General features: G+C 39.6%; 1 protein-coding gene across 1 annotated transcript in view; it reads left to right on the forward strand.

Annotated features, from left to right (window-relative positions):
• LAMA3 (laminin subunit alpha 3) overlaps positions 1-22,677 on the forward strand; it is a 121,207-nt gene that overhangs the window by 1,572 nt on the left and 96,958 nt on the right. Inside the window, exons 2-6 of the mRNA XM_069779178.1 lie at positions 4,665-4,817; positions 16,393-16,510; positions 17,136-17,254; positions 18,787-18,957; positions 21,977-22,074. Coding sequence (XP_069635279.1) covers positions 4,665-4,817; positions 16,393-16,510; positions 17,136-17,254; positions 18,787-18,957; positions 21,977-22,074 — 659 coding nt within the window. The remainder of the gene's footprint in view (positions 1-4,664; positions 4,818-16,392; positions 16,511-17,135; positions 17,255-18,786; positions 18,958-21,976; positions 22,075-22,677) is intronic.

Genomic DNA, 22,677 nt, shown 5'->3' on the forward strand with positions numbered 1-22,677 from the left:
GAAATGGTGCAGCGTATGTACTCCTTGTCATATGCGGGAAGGGAGCATACACCATCACACAGCCTGCCCTCACAGTTCATTAGGCAGCCACATCCAGCAGCATGCTTTGCCCTGAACTTCTCTCTGCCATGTCTCCCTGCCTCACCATGAAATCTCAGTTTACCTTACATCTGTGTAGTGCCCTCCATCATAAAAAGCTTAAAGTGCTTTGGAGATGCTTACAGGCTGAGTAATACGCAGTTTTCCTATTAGTAAAACTGGGCCACAGGTATTACATGCTTAAACTAAGATTACAAAAAACGGGTTGTGATGATCAGGATACTGCTTGGTCCTCTGTTTTAACACACCTCTGAAGCTTAGGCATCCATTCTTCCATACTGAACACAACACCCATATTTAAAATTGCCTGAAACCACCAGGTGAATAGCAAGCCCAATCATCTCTGCCACATTCTCAGCAACGTGCTATAGCCCACTGCCACAGTGAAATCTCACACTAATGTGCCTTGGAATATCAGAAATCACAGTGTAACAAAAATCAGCAAAGCAGACACCAGAATAAACATGTCAAGCAAGTGGACCAAAGCCTGTTGTGTGATGCATTGCCATTGATGTCTTCTGGAATTGTTCCCTTTATATACTAACACCCAGCTGGAAATGAGGATTTCCTCTATATAGGAAGAGGCTAGGAAGTGTGTGTGGGGGACTTCCTCTTGTTAAAATATTTGTCTTACAGGTCCTAGGTTAGAGGGCTGTTATTGTTCATGCCTGATTCAAGTTCCTAGAAGGACTACTGATAGCTCAGCCCTGGCACAAGGAAGCATGTTTTGCCTTCTACAGTGTTTGGGCAAGCATGGATACAGCAGCATTTCTCTCTGTTTTTAACAAAGCCCCATTGAGATACATAACATGAATACTTCTGTGGTTTATCAGTAGTTGTTGTGGTTCAAGAAAGGTTGGAAAGCCTTTCAAAAGGCCAGGGAAATCCAGCCATGGAAAATACGATAACAGTACAACGTACGTATTATCGAGGCACTCCACCTCACAAGTTCAAAGACACTGTAGATACGAGAATCTCTTCTTCTGTGGAAAGTTGGAGAGAAGTGCATTAAACTCTTACAGAAGCTGAGCTTACATAGAAGGATTTAAAATCAGCATAAGTATTCATGTGTTGCTTCTTAAGAATCTGAGGGAAGGTCATGCGGCTTTTACATAAAGTGATAGGTGTAATAGCCACAGTGTCAGGCCAGTTCAAGTTAAAGCAATGCTGTACGCTTGAGTCGCTCACCTTTGGGGTCTCTACAAGGGTGGATTGCAGCTGTTGCTCTGTGAATAGGGAAATTGGAAAGAAGGTGCAGAGGGTGACCCTCATTCTGATGAAGGGAGCAGACAGCTCTGTTGCCAGTGCTTTCCCAAGCACTGAAAATAAGGCAAAGAGAGAAAGAGCAGTCCCAGCTTAATTTCTACTGCTCCGCCATTGGCCTCTCTCATTCAGCTTGTCATTTGGTGATGTGTCTTTTAATGTAGTACCCAGCAAACCCAGAAAGAGCATTCAGAGGTCATTTAAAGCTCTTCTGTGAGGTGATCGGTGGGGTGGACAGTCCCTTCATGGGCAGCTCAACCGAGGCTCTTAAGGCAGTGCTGGACATTTGCTGTGGAAAGCAGTACATTTCCCTTATTTAGCACGTTGGCAAGTGGGACAATGACTTAATAAGAAGACTGTTGAGTGAAGAGATGCACTGCAGTGTAAAATATTTCAGCAACTGGTAGATAAATGGCATGCCTGGTTTTGTCTGCCAATCTGTTCGCAGTGGTGTGCCGGTGTGAATTAAACCGCATACCTGTCCTGCCCTGCCAGTGGGCGCAGAACTGCTAGGTATTAAATATAGTGAACAAATCCTTCATTGTTGCCACTTTCTATAACTTACAGGGGAGACATTTTCATCCCTGGGTGTCTCTGGTCCACACCGGCATATTTCAGCGAGCTCCTTCATGCAGTTCCAGTTTTCTCCTTCTCTCAGGAGAACAAGGGGAAAGGAGGGTGACAAGGTCACCAGCAAATGCACACCTGCCTGCCTGATGAACTGCAGCCAAAATCAAAGTCTCGAGCCCCAGTCTCCTGGATTGGAGACGTGTCCTGTAGCAGACAGGCTGAGTGTGGCGTGCCTGAGATACTGCCAGTGGGAAGCAGGGGAGGCTGCTCTGGCCAATAATTTATTTTCTTTCATTTTTTGTTTTGCTGCCTTGTTGGCAGGGTTGCTGGAATGTACTTTAAATAACTGAAACTCCATCTGTTGCAATAAAATTCTTTGAATTATGTGCCCAAAAGAAAAAGATGGTATCTTGAGTTCAGATCAAGTGCTCTGGTATACTGAAATCACATAGCCGTGTGTAAATGTAATGCTTGCATTTAATGCTCCCCATTGTTTTCTACTCATTCAGCCTTTCTTTGAGTCTGTTTCCAGATCAGAGCTGAAACTGCTGTAGCAGCAACTGTTGCCTGTGTGTTTCCAGCCTGATCATTGTGAATGTGAATTTGGACCATGTTTCGTGCACATTATAAAACTATTTAGGGAAGCCTGTACTGTTGTAGCACATGTATGTCAGAACTCCAAGTATGCATCTGTCAGGAAAGATGCTCTGATGCGGTGGTAACTGCAGTTGTTGGTGCATAAATTGATTTCTCAGTGTATTGATTTTGCAGATAGTGACAGGATGTTCTCTGTTGTCACTGCAGACACTGGCGATGTTGCCTGTAGCTAGCATGGGCTGATGTGGTGTCTACTGCAGCAAACTGTATCTGAATCCAGCAGCGTCCTGGCATATTGTAGCTAGTATGAAAATCAGCCAAGCCATCTTCTCTAACAGAGCTGGAGGAGAATCGTGTTATAACATGACCCCAGACATAGTTAACCAACCTATGTGTGTGAGGATTTAGTAAGTCTCTAAGCAACTCTTTGAATTCTCAAGAGTTAACCCTCAGCCAGGTTGACACCTGCAGTGCTGAATTAGAACAGCTAACGGTAGCCATGTCTTCTGGAAGCAACGTCATATTCTGGGCTTTTGGAAGAGCAGGATGAGGATGGAACCATTGCTAGATGCGGATCCTGAAATTATTAGTACTGATGCAGAAATATTCAGTGAACATCTATGTTTTGTATTTGAAAGACACAAGATGATGTATTTTTATCACATGTGAATGATGGAGTAGTTTTCAGACCATTAGTAACTATGGCAGATGTTAAAGAAATTCTGCTAGAGATAAACATCTTAAATTCACCAAGCTTGCAAGACTGTACCCAGCATGTGAGAGCCTTAATGTTATTCCTCTATTAAAAGTGGACAAGTATGATTGCTCTGGTTACTTTACACTGGTTACTCGGACAGCAGTGGCAAGCAAAATAAAGGCCATTATATGGGATTCTGTTAATACTTAAAAGGTAGGAATATACTTTGTGTTTGGGTTTGGAAACAACAAAAGATTTGTCACATCTTTTTGATGAAAATATGCTTAGCTAAATAAAAAGAATGGTGTAAATACTATGTTATTTAAAACATGGGTCCAACACAGTGTCAGGAACTCACAGGCTGAATGGATTAAGCAACTGTCAGACTGAAGTAACCATTAAGAGGGTACTGCCATTTAATGAAAATATAATTTTTCTATTGGGGTTGTACAAAGATCTGTGCCTGGCACAGTGTAGCATTTTCACTGATTATCTCCACCCAGTGACAGGAGTAAGAAGTGAATGGGACGCTAAAAATATCCCTTAATAACTAGTTACAACACTTCAGCACTAATCTTAGTAGACTGTAAAATGCAGTTTCTTGAAGATAAAAATATAACTTTTGGGGGAAGCCAAGATGCCAAATTAAAAGACAGTTAAGTTTCCTGAAGTTTATTCATCATTATTGTACAGAGAGTACAAAGAGCTTTAGAAACTATCAAAGAGAGATTATCAGGGCATCTCTGAAGTGTGGCTTTAGTTGTGGACTGGAAATTGGGCAGTAACTTCTGCAAATGAAGATACAAGGGGATTCTTTAAAGGGAAAATTAAAGAGAATACTCTAAAGGATCCATTGCATTTTTCATGAGTACGTATTCTTCAGAAGTCTCTGATTCAGAATGTATTATAATGGCATGAAAAAATGAAAGCAGTTATTATAAAATTGTAACACCAGACTTAGGCAAGTAACAGACAGATTATTTTTTATGTTTTTTTTAATACCAGGCTATGTACGTATGTGGATATTTCACAGTCTTTTGGGATAATTGAGGATAATTTGTGTGTTGGTCTTAATCCAGTTTTAAGAATCTTTGTTTCATTAATTTCCTGCAGATACCCCTGCAGATGTAATATAGGTAATTTCACCAAAGTATCAATAAATTTGTTAATAAAGAAAGACTTATTGTAGTTTCCTTTAAAGAGTTTTCTGAAATTTTAGTTTGTAACATAAAATTTAGTGTGTTTCAGGGTAGAAATGTGTAATTTAATTGCCAGGGGAATAGTTTATACATTAAAAATTATAGTCTATAAACAGAGAAACAAAACTTAACCCCATTTTTAGTCAGCACTCTAGTTCAGAATCTCAGTTAACAACAGCATGCTTCTGCAGTGCATAAGATTTCAGCTGAGACCACCCTTTTAATTTATTGTGTTTCAGGGACAGTTTTGTGATTATTGCAATGCTGCTGATCCCAGTAAAGCTCACCCGGTAACCAATGCAATTGACGGCACAGAGCGCTGGTGGCAAAGTCCTCCTCTTTCTATGGGCTTGAAGTACAATGAAGTCAATGTCACTTTAGATCTGGGACAGGTAAGTGCATGAGCTATTGGATGAGGTTTGATCATTTCTTGCATATATATACAAGCTTTGCAATTGGGAGAGATCTTTGAACTGATGATTTTAACTTCCAACACCACAGTTTTTTTGTCTGGTTTATGTTCTGTATTTTTTTACCAAGTTAACTTTATTAAAGTGATTATTTTCCTTCAGGAATTTTGATGATATGGGTGCTTGCCACTGGCATCACACAGATTTAATGACTCTGCTTTCTTGCACAGAGACTGTAACTTGTTAACCTGAGGTTATGGGGGGGACTGCTCAGTTGAAACTGGGGCTCTACCTTCCCTTTCATATTCTACTTTTCCATGGGCACAGAGAGAGAGAGAGAGAGATTTCATGACCTCTTACCATACACACATTTTGAGAATAATATTTGGAGTCTATTTTAGCCTCAGTGGTCCTTCTGGTTTCTCTATCATCCCAGCAAGATCTTCAAGATAGATAGAAAAATACTGATGACATAGTCTGAAAAGGAAGTGACAGCAAAACCAGTGTAATGTGAATTAGTAATGTGACAATAACATGAACACCCATCTTTCCTCTGCAAGTGATAGGCAGGTAGCTAACAGTAAAGCCTCTGTATCTGTCTGTATTTTAAATCATAGGGATGAATTCTCAGCTGCTATAATTGGGCGCTGATCCAGTGAAATTAGTTATGCTCTGCAAGTTCACACCAGCTGAAAATACATGACTATAAATATATGTTGGGGGGTGCAAAATATATGTATACATATGCATATATATTTTGGACAGTAGTAACTGTTTATTGACTGATTATATAGGACAGGATTTTTTGAATAGGTATTCAATGTAGTTGACAGCAAGGGGAGGAATAACTAAGGAAAAATGTTTCTCTGTGAGACTTAGCTGCCATTTTGTCAGGGATTCGGGTGCAAATTATTTACATCTTCTGTTATATAGGGTTTTAATGCTCCTGTCCCTCACATGACTGGAATGGTTCTCGTTTTGAGGATATCTTCATTCAGTGTTTTTGGATCTGGTATAGCAGCAGAGCAGAAAGGCCAGACAACTTAAGATAGAGAATGTCGGTAGTTAAACTAAACTGCTGTGATTTTTGAATTCGCATTATTAATTAAATTAGTAACACACTTGTTTTCTTGATTGCTTTTTTCCACTGTACCACAAAAAAAGGGAGAGCTATGTAGCAGCTGATGAATTTTTAGGCCACAGCATCCACATTAGCCTAGCCCACAGCAGTTGTGTTGCTCTTTCGATTAGACTGTACAGTTGAGGAGTGTTGCATCCCCTGATGCTTTGTGCTCCTCTGAAGTGAGTTGCTCAGTCATTCTTTCCCAGCAAACTGTAGGGAAGTGTGTCTTTCAGGCTGGGCATACCGTGTAGGGAGACTGAATGCAGAGCAGGGTGCTGTGAATAGGCATGGGAAGGCAGTTAGCTCCCAGTAAAGCAGACCTTACCTTCTGAGCTGCTTGCATCCATCGTGGTCTCCGCAAGATGCGGGATTAGGTTGCAGGCTGTAATTTGTCCTGCAGTGTAGTCCAGCATATTTGTGACCAACACTTGTGCATCATCATCCACTTGTGTAGCACGTTGCTCCATCCAAAACTTTTGTTCCTCCTGTGTACTTGTTAGCTTCTTTGGCAGACCTACTGACAGACACTTTATCTTTTATGTGTTGAGTAAAATTCTGAGAAACCTCCTTCCTTCAGAGGAAGGATATGAACTCGGTGCCCTCTTCTCATGAGACTCCTTGGAGACCAACCGCTATGTGCTAAAATTCCTGTAGTTATTAAAGGATTTCTCAGCGGGAAGCTGTGTGTTTCTCTTTACTCTGGAAAAGTCACCTGGAGAAGTGACTCTGAACTCCCTTACTTTGAAATGAGGGAAATCCAAGACAAAGGTCAAAATGACTTCAGGTCTTGTGATCAGGAAGGGATCATTTTAGTTGGTGGGCTGAGGGTTAAGTAGGATTCATGTGAATTCCCCCCCCCTTCACGGACATTCTCTCGTATCTGCGTTCAGTCAGTTAAACCTTAATCTCAGCATTTATTTGAACTTGAAATTCACTTTTGACATTTTGCCTAGTATTCTCACACCCCAAATTCAAACAGTAGTGCACAATACTAATAATGAGGAAGAAAATTAAATACTGTGACAGAGTAAGTCTACTCAAGTGAACAGTCAAGTGAACAGGTAAACACTGAGACCCCAGTTCACCTTACCTTGTTTCAGGGTCCAAAAAATTAAGAGTTTAATGTGTGTTAGTCATGCAGACTTTCTCAGTAGTTGACAGAGCCAGAAATATTCAGAGTGCAATTTCCCCTCAAGTGAGCTGAAATGAAGGGTTTGTTTTTTAAGGAAAAATAAATATTCTTAAAGTTAGATGTGTGCCTAAATATCTTGCAGAACCACAGTCTGTAATACTGAAAAGATAGCAGGGATATAGCTTTCCTCACTGAATAGTTGTCCTGTTCATTATTTTGACACAAGGCACCTTTTTCTGCAAACAAAATATGGAATTGTTTCTGCATGTGCAAAACATGACAAAGAATAAGGTATATATGTGTGCAGGGAAGCAATGACTGAGTTGTAAGTTTGTCACCAAATATTCACAATTAGAGGAAGCAGAACTTAGTGCAGTGTCAAAAGCTTTTAATTTACTGCGTTCCTGCCATTATATCTTTAAGACTGAGAGCGGAGTCCCAGTGGAGCCTTTTGCCATGGTCTGATGACAGTATTTAATTGCATAGTTGCACCATGATGGAAGTTTGAGCACTCAGTACCATGGAGTTGGAATAGAACACCCACCTGCTGCTACTTCTGTTCCACAAGGGCTACGGGTGATTTTGAAAGTCAAAATCCCTTCAGGATGTTAAATCTTTCTGCTAGAAAAATGCTCATTTTGCTGTACTCTGTAATATGAGAAAAAGCAAAAACCTTAAAGCAAAAGCCCTGTTTTACTTCCTTTTCTGACTTTTTCTACTATAGTTACATTTCTAATCAATCACAGTCCTTCTGAATAATAATTACAATGTCGATCCCTGAGGCAGTTTCTCCATCCTGTTAACATACCTGCTTATACTGTGGCTATTCCCGACTTGTTTAAAATACTTGGATCAAATGAAGTCTCATTTATTCCTTTAATTGGTCCTGATATTCCCAATGTAGTTTTCAACATATTTTAAACTTCTGAATCCAGAATATCTGACTGAAGTTCATTGCCCTTCCCCTGACTCTTTGGATTGCCTAATTTTAGCAGGTGTGCCCTCATCTTTGGCTTGCTTAATGCTCCGCAGATATTACAGCAATACTCCCCCCAGGTATTTTTCTAAGTCTTCAGAAGATGAAGGTTCAGGATAGCATGATAGTGTATGATGAAAAAGAAATGTCTAACTGTTACACTTCAAAAAGTGTAGTCCACAAATTTTACTGTTGCTTTTAGTTATGTGTCATTTTTGTACTGTGCTTTTGTGGCAATAATATAGCGCTGAAAGGCTTGGGCTTGGTGAAGTCTTGTGTACTGATATGTTGAATAGTTTTTAGATATTATTAGTCACTGTTGTAAATTAAAGGCACACAGTGGAATGTAATGTCCAAATTAGTACTTTTTATTAGGGAGGGAGGGAAACTCAACTGTAAATGTAAGATCGGTGGTATGGCCTGTGGAGGACTTTATGCTTTAACGTTATCTGCCAATTAAAGCATGTCAACATTTTGTAATAATTCTCACAGTTTGGCAAATGTTCTGAGTTGCTTTTATATAGTAGGTATTTCTTACGGGTTTAATTCTTATATTTGATAGCAATCCTTTATGTCCATAGTTTTACAAACAATATTTGTTGTTGGGAATATTAATCAGCTTTGGCTAACTGTTGTTATTAAAAACAGTTGTTCTAAACTTACAAAAGATTGATGTAATTTCTTAAAATATGTCTGAAATTACAGCTAATTTAGCTGTCATTCTCTAAAATATAAAGTATCCTGTAGGCCCTTCTCCTGTAGGGAGAAACTGTCAAGGTGGTGGGAGACTCATCTGCATTGAACTGGACTTCCAAAAATAGTCATTGCAGTCATTGTGCTTGACTGTTGATGACTTTATATTACTGCTGACCCTGAAATTAGACCCAGCTCTGCTGTGGAATTTTGTAACCTTTATAATAACACTGAGAAGCCCTACAAATTAGGGCACGAGAACCACTGTGTAAAGCTTCTGCAGTCCTACAGAACTGCCCCAGTAGTGAGACAAAGCCTTTCCTCTGGGACCCCTGCACAGCTCTGCCTCCGCAGCAGCACTGACCCCTGCTCTGCAGTTTTGGTTCGCACTGGGGAGAAAAGGGGCTTTTAAGTCTGGGGAAGGTACAGTATTTTCCCTGCAGTACCCAAAAATGGGGATGCTAACAGCACAGAGAATCTTGGGTTACTTTGTATTAGAGAACTCTTGTTCTGAGTATTTCAGTTTGTGCAGGAAGCCGATTGGGGTTCATGCCACAAAATACTATGCTTTGAAGGTAGCTGATTTTGGCTTATACCACAGTAAGGTGAATCTACTTGTGAACTCTAGATTAACACAGCTTCAGCTGATCAAGTAGCAGCTGTCTGATAGAAGTTTCTAAAAGTTGTATCAGGTAATGCATGCTCCATTTATTCCTCAGTCACACCGCAAGCAGCTCATTCTGAGCTGAGCTGCCAGCCTTAATCAGGAAAATACCGTAAATACATCCTTTCTTGCTTATATGTTGTCCTTTAAGATGTAGTCAATGTGTTGTGTTTTCTTAAAGCTTTAATTAAAGACCTTTTGAATGGCTCAGCATTTTTTTTTCTTATGTTTGCATTAATGATCTGTGTCGTCGGCTTTAAAACATGTTTTTGGTATCAATTTGGTATTATTCTTAAAATATACAGAAAAAGTCTTGCAAGTCTTGCTCTCCTTTGCTTTCCTGACACTGTCTTCCTCTGGTTCTTCTTCAGCATCCCTTTAGGAAGGTCTTTGTTCCCACTCATTGATCTGCCTTCCCTCCATGTCTGTACTTCTGCTTCTCCTACCTCCCTTCCCATGTTCATTCCTACACGTTACTTTCATGTTATGATACGTTGTCCTAAATACTCACTTTGAACTCAGTATGGTAAAAGCAGAACTTCTGCTGATAGCCTCCAACCCTCCACACTTCCCTGTGTTTCCTTCCAGTGCTGACAGTACTACTGTGTTCTTTTTACTTTGGGCTGCAGCCCTCGTAAGGGGATGTTTATCTCCTGGACAACTGAGGGCTGAATCGTACAAATCCTTTCCCATATGAATAGCTTCAGTGTTCTGTGAAGAAATAGGCCATATGTAAGAAATAATTATGAGCATTGAGTTGGTCTTTGTCCAAATCCCAATGGAAAGTGGCTGCATAAGAAATTTCAGGGTAGTAACTGACAATCATTAATGTATTTGCCTGCAGCCTTGGCAAGAAGACCAAGGACCGATTGAACCTGGACAATGGACTACCCTTTCATTTCTGGAAGTGTTCCTTCTTTCCAGAATACTGCCTGTGAAGTGTGGAGAGCTTCTCCCTTCTGGTCCTGGCCATCGACTGTGACTGATTGAGAAAAGACTTAACATCTCCAGACATGTCAACAAGGCATATTTGCAGGCACTGACTTACATAACTAAATAAAATTGTAGCTTTTTAGTGTCAGTGGCTAGTTAAATGAAAAAGTGATACGAATACAACATGTACAGTGCTAACTGAACAACACTGGAAGTCCTGCATTTATTCTTGGCTTCTGCACCCCAGACTGTGAAGCTGGCATGCAAGGAATGACTTTGGCATGCTGTGTAGAGGGAGCCTCTCCAGTCACTGTTTATGCACCATTAGCATTGCTGTATATACGTGTACATGGTTAAACTGTATGGAACACATTCAGTGGAGCTAAAGCCCACACGGGCTTTTCTCTACACCTCTGCTATAGCTGCTTTTCCACAAACCCAGAAGAGTAGCTGGCAACTGCCAAAAAAGCTGGTTCAGCTCTCTCTAGTTGGCATTTTTTTATATTACAATTTCATCTGCAAAATACATTGTTGGGGATTACCAACTACTGACTGTCAGGAGTATTTTATTAAGCCTCTGGATCTGCAAGGGTGCCTCAAGTCCTACTGAGAGGTTACTGAAGAAAGGGGTGCTGAACTTTTTGCAACCACAAGAAATCAAAGCCTTTCATTATAACCAGCGTACATGGGATTTTTATTTCATTTAAATAGCTTGTTATTTTTATGTCTTGGTCCTTGAGAAAAATCAATGCTCAAGACCTTAAGGCTTCCTTACATTAAGAAACTAATGGACCAACCCTGTGAAATCAGTAGCACTAAGGTGTGTTCTGAAGCAGGTGTTCTGTGTGTCCTTGAATCCCACTCCTGCACTGGTCCATGTCTGAGAATTTCATTTTAGGTACTGAATGATCATCAGATTTCTGCCTCTTTTCACCTTCTTTACTAAGGTATCCAGCAAGCAGAGAAAGGTTGCATGTCTGCTAATGCAGGGCATCTTTTGCAGAGGTCCTTCAGTGCAGGGACCTCACCATCTTCTGCGTAATGTGCAATGCCAACCTCAGTGACATTATTCAAGATAATGTCAGAAGCCTAGCAGAACAGTCATATAAGTTGAGAGAAGTTTTGGTGGTGTAGATATATCTGCTAATACAGTCTGAGGAAATACTATCGTGCTGGAAACAGCTGTTCTCTGTACTTCTACAATTCAGGTTACATGAAGAGAGATTGTTGTTGATGTCTCTTTGAATGCATCTTGAGATATATAGAATGCCTCAGATAGATGATCTACTTGGCTCTAGTTGTGTTCTTGTTATTACAACACTCCAGGAATTTTTGTTCTTCATGAGCCAAAAAGGGAGAACAATCCTTTGCTACATTTGCAGCACACAGCATAATGATTGTTCAGAACGTATTGTGTTTTTCTTTTGTACTAGTTTATGTCCAGCATTTAACTAACAAGTCATTCCAGTATTTTAGTATTCTGTATTGAGTCTATGGTGGTGGGAATGGAGGAAATATACTATGCTTTTGTACACCTTTCTTCCATTTGCATATGTATTTCAGGAATCAAACAGATCTTAGAAATTCCTCTATTTAAAGAGTTGTTTAAACTTCCAAGGAGAAAATGGAGAAAAGATTTTTAATTACTATTATTGTTATTTTTTAGAATTCTCATGAGAATGCAATGGGTCATAGGACGTTTTCTTCCTGTTGGGTTAAAATAAGTAGTATGCATGCTGTTAGAGATCACGAATATTGTATCATCAACAAGAATGGTGCAGTGTGATTCTCATTCAGTTTAAATGAACCCTTTTAAGGCAGTCTTAAATTCACCTGTAAGGGCTTCTATAGAAATGTTCCTGGTTTTGTAATGTAATATTGGCAATTCCTAACACTGAATTATAATTTCCATTCTCAGGTGAGGAAGAGATTTTTCTCATTCTACTGGATGATTTTTTTAAATTTTATCTGGGTTTTTATAAATCTTCAAGGCTACTGCCTGCAAGAACATTTCAAATCTGAACAAACGTGAGTGAACAGGAAAAGGTCACATCAATATGGAACTAGTTAAATTCCAGCTGTTGACAATCCATCAGGTTTGACCCATGCTGCTAGATTACAGCAGGATATGGTGTTGGGACATTTACAGGAATACATCCTCTTTCAAGCATGCATTTCCAGAGTGGATTGTTTCCATTACTGGAAACAAAATATGGGTTCTACTTTTAAACCTAATTCTTTATTCATATAAGAAAACTGTCAGAATTTTGATTAAGCCATATTTCAGATTTTTTGGTGATTTTTTTAAAAACTATTATATAATTGCACCAAAAAAGCAGTTATTTTTAATGTTTACTTACATTTTTAACACTCCTTTTGCAAAATGGTTGTTTTTTAGTGAAAGAAATTTGACTTAAAAGCAACCAAATAAACATTTTTTCAAAAATGAAGAAATTAACTTCCTTTTTTCCCCAAACTGAATGACTGAAGAAAAACATTGCTTTGAGTTTGTTATGCCTTTTCTTCAGGGTAGGTCTTATTTCTATCAATGCAATGGATTCAAGATTTAAATTAGTGAAATGCCAGCATAGAATATGTACTTAAAATTGGTTTTAATGGCTGCTTTTCTAGATCTTACATCAGCAAGGTTACTTCAGTTAGGATCTATCTTTAGTTAGGATTTATTTGGTAAGCCAAGGATTATTTCTCTTCCATTGTTGCCTCATCAGATCTGAAGAGAGACCATTCATCAACTTGGTCAGTATTCAATCGTAGTGGAAATTTGGATTTTCAGGTGCTATTCTGCATCCTTGATCCAGGTCAGAACCAAATCGTTGGCAGGACAGATGATAGTGTTGGTGACTAAGTTTTGGTGATATATTGTCATTAACTAACACTAATTTAATTTTTATCGAGATGTATCCCTTTCCCCTTTCTGAATGTGACTGTACAAACCCAAGCAGTATTTCGAAGTATGAGATGTAAGGAGAGATACGTGTGAATTGAAGGTTTTCATATGCAACAGTAGTTTGAAGTTGCCATACATTTTTTCTTCCATTTTGTGATTTGCATGGAAGTATGCAAAGTGTGGTGCTGGGAGACAGTTCTTCAAGCATTGGCAGACTTGCAGAGTTCCTGACAAAAAACACATATTGGAGTGTACTTCAGCTTCACATGCATTGAGTAGTCATACGCTTAAGCAAATTCCACAGTTGCACAGTAGATGTGGCATACAGGTGTTTGACGGGTGCCACATGCTGATTCAGCTGCGTTACTCTTGTGTGCCTTCATTTTGGCTGCTTTTTTCTTTAGATGCTTATGAAAGGTTGTAGCCCAGTGTGACACTGTTGTATAAGTGAGCTCGTCTCATGTTTCTTCAGCAGTGTGGAAGCACTGTGGAAATGGAATTCACTGCTACTATTTTGCTTACACTTATGAGAAGGTATCACCTGTTACAAGAGACGAGATGAGACTGGCTGTGTCAGCACTTTGAGTAGCATCTGAGTGAAAGAATATAATAACTATGACAAGCTGAAGCAGATGTCGTCTGCTTTTTTGGAGAGTAGGTAGAAGGTCATTGTTGTAATGATTCCACAATGTGACCACAAGCAGTGGGGCCCTGGAGAAGGCAGGACCTTTTCTATATGCTTCCTTTGTTTTCTCTTGAGCTTTCTAAACCATTTGTCTTGATTAAGTCTGTGTCAATCAATACACAGTGTGCTATCCACACTTGTTAACATGCATATAAGGATGGGACTCCCAAAGACCATAAAGCATAGGGGAAGCAATGCCCCTTGAGAGATTCAGCTGGCCAAAAGCAAGAACATGAAGCACTTCTTTTTAAGAATTTCAGAACTATCATGCTTTCCTGGGAGGATACCGATCTTCGCATTGAATGGCCATACTGGATGACATATGTCTGTATGGCCAATATCCCTACTCTGAAACTTGCCAGTCAAGTAGCAGAAGTTACTTAGGTAAAGCGCATCAGAAACTCAGTAAGAGCAAATCTTGCCACAGTCTCCAAAGTATTCACCTATTTCTGACAATCAGCGTAGAGACTTTTTGTTGGTGATTTAAGGGCATTAGTCCACCTATGCAGTCATTGCACATAGTTCTGGGTTCTGTCAACAGAATGGCTGCCACTTACTTTGCTTGACACTGTTGTCTAGTAAGTAATTTTCCATATGTAGATACCGTCAGGCTACTTAGGTACCTAATTTAGTATCACAGGAGGTGAAGTTGGCGCTTGTCAAGCTGTGTTAAGTAGGCAGGATAAATTCCAACACTAACGTGAAATGTTTTTTTTCCCCAGTTATCTCTCCACTGACCTAGGTAAGCAACATTCAGCAAATCAACAGTTTCTGAAATAGGTTTGAAGGTATGACATCTGCTGCAGTGATGCCTTGTTGTGTATAGAACAGGCAGTTGCCCTGGATAGTTGTACATGCTGAATTAAGTGAATGCACAACGAAAAAGCTTCATTTTTTTTTTCTTCTGGGATGTGAGGTTATTATCATGAGAGCATGCTCCATGAAGTCCCTGAATTCCTCCCATTTCTCTGTGAGAAGGTTTTACTGTCTTCTATGAATACTTTTGGTATTCAGAAGCTGATGTCTGAAGTAGATGTGTGAAGACTGAGGCTGCACGTAGCCATATGACTGCAATGTGCATGTGGCCATGGGATTGGCATGTGCAGTACTGGTTAGGGACAAGTATTTCCAGGTATCTGCTCCACTGCATTGTTCACTGTTTGCATCTGGCTCTTGGTGGCCCCAGCTGGTATGACAGCTATTGAATTGGTCTTAGCTGAATGGGCCAGGCATGGCAACAGGTGCTGTTCCCAGTTGGTGGTTGGGAGCTTGTACATACTTGTGGTTTGGGGCCTAATAACCTTTGCAAAGTATTAGCTTCAGGGTTATGACACATGTGATGTTTGAGCAAAGATAAACTGCATGGGCGTATTTGATGTGAGGGCTCTGGCAGCAGTTACTTGACAGACCGTTGACTTAACTCCCTGCCTCCCCCACCAAAGAAAGAATCTCTTGCAAGCAGATGATTCTGAGTTGAGGTTGTTGAGTGAGAAATTCTGGTGCAGCTTCACTTGAATATTGACTGTACCTCCATATTGCATCACTTTTATTGACAGGTCATATCCATGTTGTGGTTGTTTAAATTCTAAATGACCCTTAGAATCAATCTGTGTTCATCCTTTAGTGTAGAGGTAATTTTACTGATGTTCTGATTTTTATGACTGTGGACTATCCCAAGAGGCTTACAGTAAGATTTCCTTTCTTGTCAAATCCATTTTTGCTCTAATGTTTGGGAGCTTTCTGTCTCTGTGGTCTGTTGCTGTGATACACAATGAGCACCTAAAGAAGCCAGATGGGACTCTTGGCCTTGGGAACCCTGAGCTGATGAAGCTCTTTGAGCTGTTTCAGACAGTGAATGAGCTACCAGTCATAAGAATCTCTCCCATGTTATCTGATACCCACAAAACTCTGGGGTGGCTTACTTCTGTTACTTGGAAAGCCTGTCCAGTGGCAAAATTATCTAGAAATATTCTTAAAGTGAGGGAACAAGTGGCTTAGATTACTATCAAAGGCAACCAAAGGAGTCCCAGTGTAAAGAGTGTGCATTTTCTCTTACATCATTGTGATTTTCCTTGACTACAAGCACAATTACATGATTGGAATGCAACACAGATGTACCAGGATGCTGCAAAGGTATCTTAGTTCAATGATGTGTTGAGATGCTAACTTTTCAAGATTAAGTACTATACCCTTAACACACCAAAGCAATCAGTCATGTGCAAAATAGAGCTGTTCCAAAAGATGGTGGCATTTAACACAGTCCTGTTGCAGTTTTCTTAATGTATTGGAGCACATTGCCAGGTGATGTAGCCAGCTGAGAATCTGACCTATTATTTTAATGGGAATGAAACTGCAGGGGATAACCATCTCACGGTACACTAAAGAAAAGGTGTTTATTGGCATTAAAAGCTCCTGATAAGATCTATATATATTCTGTTACCAGCTCTTCCATGTTGCCTATATCATTATCAAGTTTGCAAATTCTCCTCGTCCAGATCTCTGGATCTTAGAAAGATCAGTGGACTTTGGAAGAACTTACACTCCCTGGCAATTTTTTGCTCGTGAGTATCAATCCTTTCATCACTGCTCTTCTGTGGACAGGTTTCTTCAATCACTTGCCCAGTAGCAGGAAAATCAGACCATAGGGCTCGCTAAAGGTTTCAACTGCAGTGAAGACAGTGAACATCAAATACATTTCTCTTGTCTTAGTTATCCACAATAAATTAGTGACAAGAGTGTAACTAAAAATGACTATGATATTTTGAAAGTGTAACTCAGCACATGAATATTTTTCAGTCTGGGAATTTTTGTTTTGTTTTGTTTGTCTTGGTTTTGGGGTATGTCAGAACTACAGTGTCCTTCATCCCATGGGACCCTGGAGTAACTTGCAAAAATCAAAGTGAATTACAAATGCAAAATCTTGGGGTACATATATAGCTTTTTTTTATGGTGGTATGAGAAATATTGTGCCATGTCTTGTCAGGCACCACTGAACTGCTTAGGACGAGAAATAATTTGTTTTTAGGAATTTCCATTTTTTTTATGCTGAGTGACACAATCACTGTTATTATTCAGTTACGGGGGAGAATTTACTTGAAAGCACAGGGGATACTTCTTCGTTAATTTAAATTAGAATGATAGTGTTTATTTTCACATATAAAAATAATTTTGTTCTTACTTGACTAGACTCCAAAGCAGATTGCTTGGAGCACTTTGGAAAGGAAGCTAACCTTCCAGTGAGGAGGGACAGCGATGTCCTTTGCACCACAGAGTACTCTCGCATCCTGCCTCTAGAAAATGGAGAGGTAAGTGTTTTTAGGAAAGTAACGTGTAATGCTGGAAGCAAACAGCATTGGTTTCAGAAGTTTACTGTTTCAATAAAAACCTAGAACTGGAAGTAATTTTTCAGCTATGACGGCTTGAATCTACGTTAATAAGTCCGTAACCAAGCACTTAAGTAGCTGTTGAGATTTTTGGAGGCGAGCTGGCTCCTCCTAACTTTCACCATTTCCTGTGGGGGTAGGGGCTGCTCAGAGCCACCTGTGTTGATTTTTATCATGATTTAGGTACCTCACTTTAGCCGTATGCATTTGAAGGTGTTGACCACATTTTCTGAACACTTCCAGTGTACATAGCAGAACTTACTGCATCAGAATTGCTCATGGGAGTAAAGGCTGTAGAAACAGATATTTACCATTCAATAATAAGTAGCTGTTTAAGAAAAGATATATAAAATGCTACACATTTATAATATAATACATGTGTTTGGAGAATGTTGCTCTGATTTTAGCCGTTGTTCCTTGCTAGGCAGAACTGTGGCTTGTGTTATTTGAATGAATGTTAAACTCCAGGCTGTGCTGATGGCTCCTGCTGACATTCTCCTGTTAGGCCTGATGTGGTTAGAATCAGATCTGAAGTCCTCAAGAGTTATCCGGAGTTTTGAGCATATGGACCTGGGGTTGTAGTTTCATATTATAGAATTTGTTTATTAACATATCTGTAAAATTTTCCTAATAAAATATTGTAAAGAATAATTTCCATAGAAGAACACTGCTGATGACAACACTTGTTACCTGCTGTGTGACTTTTCCTAAAGGAACGCTGCTGCAACAGAACCGTTACCATTCCCTTGTTATGTGTTTCAGAGTATAGGAGCCGATTGAAAATAGAAATCTGGTCAGTTATAAACAAATGAAAGTCTCTTACTCAGTCCTGTACATGCACACTGGATTGTTAATTTAATAGAGATTCATGATTGCTGGGCTGCTGGCATCTGTTTCTTTAAAAAATAAAAAAGTACCGGAGCCCTTGTTTTGAAAGTCAGATAAACCTGCTTTAATGTGAGAGGATTTTCTAAAGCAACACTGTGTACTTTCTTCCAAAAGACCATTAATACGCTCCCAGGCACTGGACCTGGTAACAATAATATTTTCCAGGAATGTTTGTGCCTTAACCCAAAAATAAATGTGCTTTGGGAAAGAGCCAAAACCTGATGTTTTTACTTAGGCAAAACTCCCATTGACACTATCAACTGTTAATATAACTATTTGCAACTATTCTTATTGTTTTTCCTACTAAAACATGTACTTTGTGTGTGTTATAGAGGCACTTTTTTCTGTGATGTGCCATATGGGTAATGAGAATTCGGGAGGGTCCAAGACTAACAACACTATTTTTCCCAGTGTCCTGGCTTCAGTATGAAATACGTAGTTGTTACTGCGAATATGCTCAGAAACGATAGTAAGTTTTTGGATTCTTTTATTAATGTTGCTCTGTGCCACTACTGACATTTGCAGCTGATATATTTTAACAAAAAATGTGCTTACTTCTTTGTTAGATTGTAGTATCTTTGGTAAATGGCCGCCCAGGAGCAAAAAACTTCACTTATTCGTCTAGTCTTCGAGAGTTCACAAAAGCAACAAACATCCGCCTTCATTTTCTCAGAACTAATACGCTTCTTGGACACTTGATATCAAAAGCTCAACGAGACCCCACTGTAACCCGTAGAGTAAGTACTGTTTTCACCGAGATAGTCTCACCAATCATATTCAGCATGTTAAGAGACGAAACATGATATGAATGTTTTAAGTTTGCAACATCCTAACAATCAAAATTGACAGTGACCCACCTTTAAATCCCCATATTTTCTCTAGGTTTGCTTGAGACAAGAAGGTGACTGGGTCAGAACAGATTTATGGAGGGAAAGTAATGATTAATGATTTTGTAACAGACCGTCTTCTTTCCCTGTTTTCAAATATGGAAGGAAGTTGGGTGCATCACGGGAGCTATAATGAGCCAAAGCGGAAATCTTCTAAACTATCTTATGCAGAACTGAGGAACTAAATCTTTTCAGCTTTATTTGACACTACTTTCCTTATTTAGTCAAAGAAAGATTTTCAGGAAACAGTACCTAAGTTTCTGAAGGAGCAGGAATCAAAGGGTATACTAAAAAATTACTATCTTTCCACAAATAGTTAGAGATATCTAGGTATTTTCAGTGGATTTTGGGCTCTCCAAGAGCTTGAAAGCCAAAGTCCCACTCCCGTTCAGTGGGGAAATTTAAGGAAATTCAGTTCCCTCAAGGGAACATGGCATAGAAATTCATATATTTAGAGAGATTGCAGACTTCATATTGTATTGTTATTTTTAACCTTTTCATTTAAAATGAAGATTCGGTAACAATTGGAGGAAACCTTGGGGTGAGGCACTGCACAAATGTGTGTGAGGGTTTCTGCATCAAAAAACATAAAACTATTCCAGTTACTTGATAGCACTCCCAGTAAGTACTGTTATTGTCTTAAGTGAATTTTAAGATGTTGCTCACAGACAGATGTAAAGGCAGCATTTAGTTTGCTTGGCAAGCAGCACAGCTTTATTGTAAGGAACTTCCGATGTTATCATAGCCATGGGATATAAGATAGATGAATGAAATGTCAAGTACTTTATTAAATTGTTTAAGAGAGCACAAGTTTTTATTGTAGACACCTTCCAAGTCTAGGAAATAGTTAAGATTCTTAAGGAGAATCTTTGTGTTAAACTTATTATAGAAACAGATGAAAACCAGACCAGTTCTGTTCTCCTATCCAAGTAACTGCCTGGCTTCCCCTGTAAATGGTTTGAGTTCATGACACACTGAATTATATAGAGTATGTTTTATGTCTACACTGTGACAGTTTGGCCTATTAATTGTTTTGGCCTATAGCTAATTTGACTTATTACTGACCAGTGACAGTACAGTTACTGTTAGTAGTAAAGCATAGCCCTGCAAAGCTGTATAAAACTATAGACTGGGTTGTGAAGACTCTTCTCTCAAAAACCACTGTCAAATATGTTGGTGAGAGTCACAGTGATCCTTTCTAGCTGTGCTGAAAACACTGAAAGATTTTCCTTGAAAGTTTTTACTTGGAAGTTTTACTTAAAGTGTGAAAATGGTATGCACAGTTAGAAATGAATGTGTATATTTGAGTAGAGATAGTTCAGAAGGCAAAAAATATTTCCTAGTCTGTATATCCCACCTGCGGTAGGGCAAAGAGCTACTTGGAAAAGCTCTCTGCCTTGGGCAAGCATCTCGTCTGTGCCAGCCAACTTCACCTACATAAAAGTAGAGAGTGTATATGCATCTGAAGTGAATCACAGAATGGTTGAGGTTGGAAGGAACCTCTGGTGGTCCTTAGATCCAACCCTCGCTGCTCAAGCAGGGCTACCTAGAGCCAGTTGACCAATACCATGTCCAGACGGCTTTTGAGTATATTTAAGGAGGAAGACTTCACAACCTCTCTGGGCAACCTGTGTCAGTGCTTGGTCACCCTCACAGTGAAAAAGTGTTTCCTGATGTTCAGAGGGAACCTCCTGTGTGTCCGTGTGTGCCCATTGCCTCTGGTCCTGTCACTGGGTACCAGTGAGAAGAGCCTGGCTCTGTCCTCCTTGCACCCTTCCTTTGGGTATTTATACGCATTGATAAGTTCCCCCCTGAGCCCTCTCCAGGCTGAACAGTCCCAGCTCTCTTGACCTTTCCTCATAGGAGATATGCTCCAATCCCTTCATTATATTTGTGGCCCTTTGCTGGACTCTCTCCAGTATGTTACTATCTCTCTTGTACTGGGGAGCTCAGAATTGGAACCAGTACTCCAGGTGTGGCCTCACCAGTGCTGAGTAGAGGGGAAGGATCACCACTGAGAGAGTCTGTGTATATCACTTAGAGGGGATGTAATGTGGATAGAGTGAGCACAGGAGATGTACCTGCATAACGTTCTGACCCTTTTTCTCTTCATCCTCCAGTGACATTAAATCTACCTCTTTAGTTTTTCTGAGGGTTCACAGAGATAAAGATTTACAACCATCTCTCTGTTCTGCCTAGTGCTCTAAGGGGAAAGGAAACAACTTCTGAGCTACAAAAATGTATGCAGAAGTTACTATTTATATGTATACAGTAATGATATTTTCACTGAGTTGAGCCAATTACATTTTTATCTTCTGTTGCCTGGAAGCCTGCAAGGCGTGAGGATGAGACACGTTCAACTTCAGGTCTCAATTTCAAATCCAGCTTGAGTCAGGCATGATTTTGACCAAGCTGGTGATTTCGGTCACTTTCTAGTGTTTAGTGACGATGTCTGACTGAATGGGGAAACTGCACTGCCCATACCAGCATGTCCTGTTTGTTGAGCAGACCACAGTCTCAGAAATCGATGCTTTGACAGTAGTTTACATCTCCATCCTCAAGCTGGCTTTGAACAAGCTTTGGGCTGTGTAGCTACTGGGGAACGGAGAGCTACAGCAATATGCATTTGGTGTGAGCTGCACAAGCCTGTTGCTGTCAGGCATGCCATGGGTATTGACTTTGATTTGCTGGTACTCATACTGAGACATAGACATCAACAGAGCTTTAACCATTGGCTGCCTGACTTTGGCCTTTTGTAAAGTCATGCCTTTAAAATTCTTATACACAAGATTTAACAATCTGATGTTGATATTTCTGACATAGTACAAGTAAGGAAAGACTATATGTACTTCTTGTGCTTGTTCCATAGTATTACTACAGTATAAAGGACATCAGTATTGGTGGTCGATGTGTTTGCCATGGCCATGCTGAAGTATGTAATGCAAAGAGTGCTGACAACAAATACCAGTAAGTAAACTGAGCATAACATTAATTTAATATGAGAAAAACAATACATGAATGTTTTCAAATGACCTTTTTTTATTATAAAATGGTATAGTCTTACAGGGATTTTTCATTATATTTAAAAAACTAGAATCTGCTAATGAATGACAAGAAAACATGTCAAGAGCTATTGTATGTGAAATATAATAATAAAAAGTCTTTACTTAGATTTTTCTTTTTAATTGAAACAAGAGTTTGGCAGATTGAATAATTTCTTAGAAACCCTTAGTTCTTTTTGGAAAACATGGGCTGGTATCACCTTCCAACAGCAGGAATTAGAAGCCCAACTCAAGAACAGTTAGTGAACTTCCTGGAGATACTGAGCATTATAACTGAGCTCTGCCAAGATCCAATGGCTTTCAATCATTACTGGAAAAAATAAAAACAAACTGAATGAACTATTCCCTTTCCCTGTGAAGTTTATGATCTCCATATTGATTTCACAAGGAGTTAGATCAGGCTCCTTGCCTCATCTGCTATAGGGAAGTGACTGAATATCAGGCTGTCTAAAACATATTTTAAAAGCCTGGTTTAAGCCAGCTGTTGCTCTTATGCACGAAGGCATTG

The sequence above is a fragment of the Haliaeetus albicilla genome, chromosome 3, assembly GCF_947461875.1.
Source record: "Haliaeetus albicilla chromosome 3, bHalAlb1.1, whole genome shotgun sequence".
Taxonomy (NCBI): Eukaryota; Metazoa; Chordata; class Aves; order Accipitriformes; family Accipitridae; genus Haliaeetus; species Haliaeetus albicilla.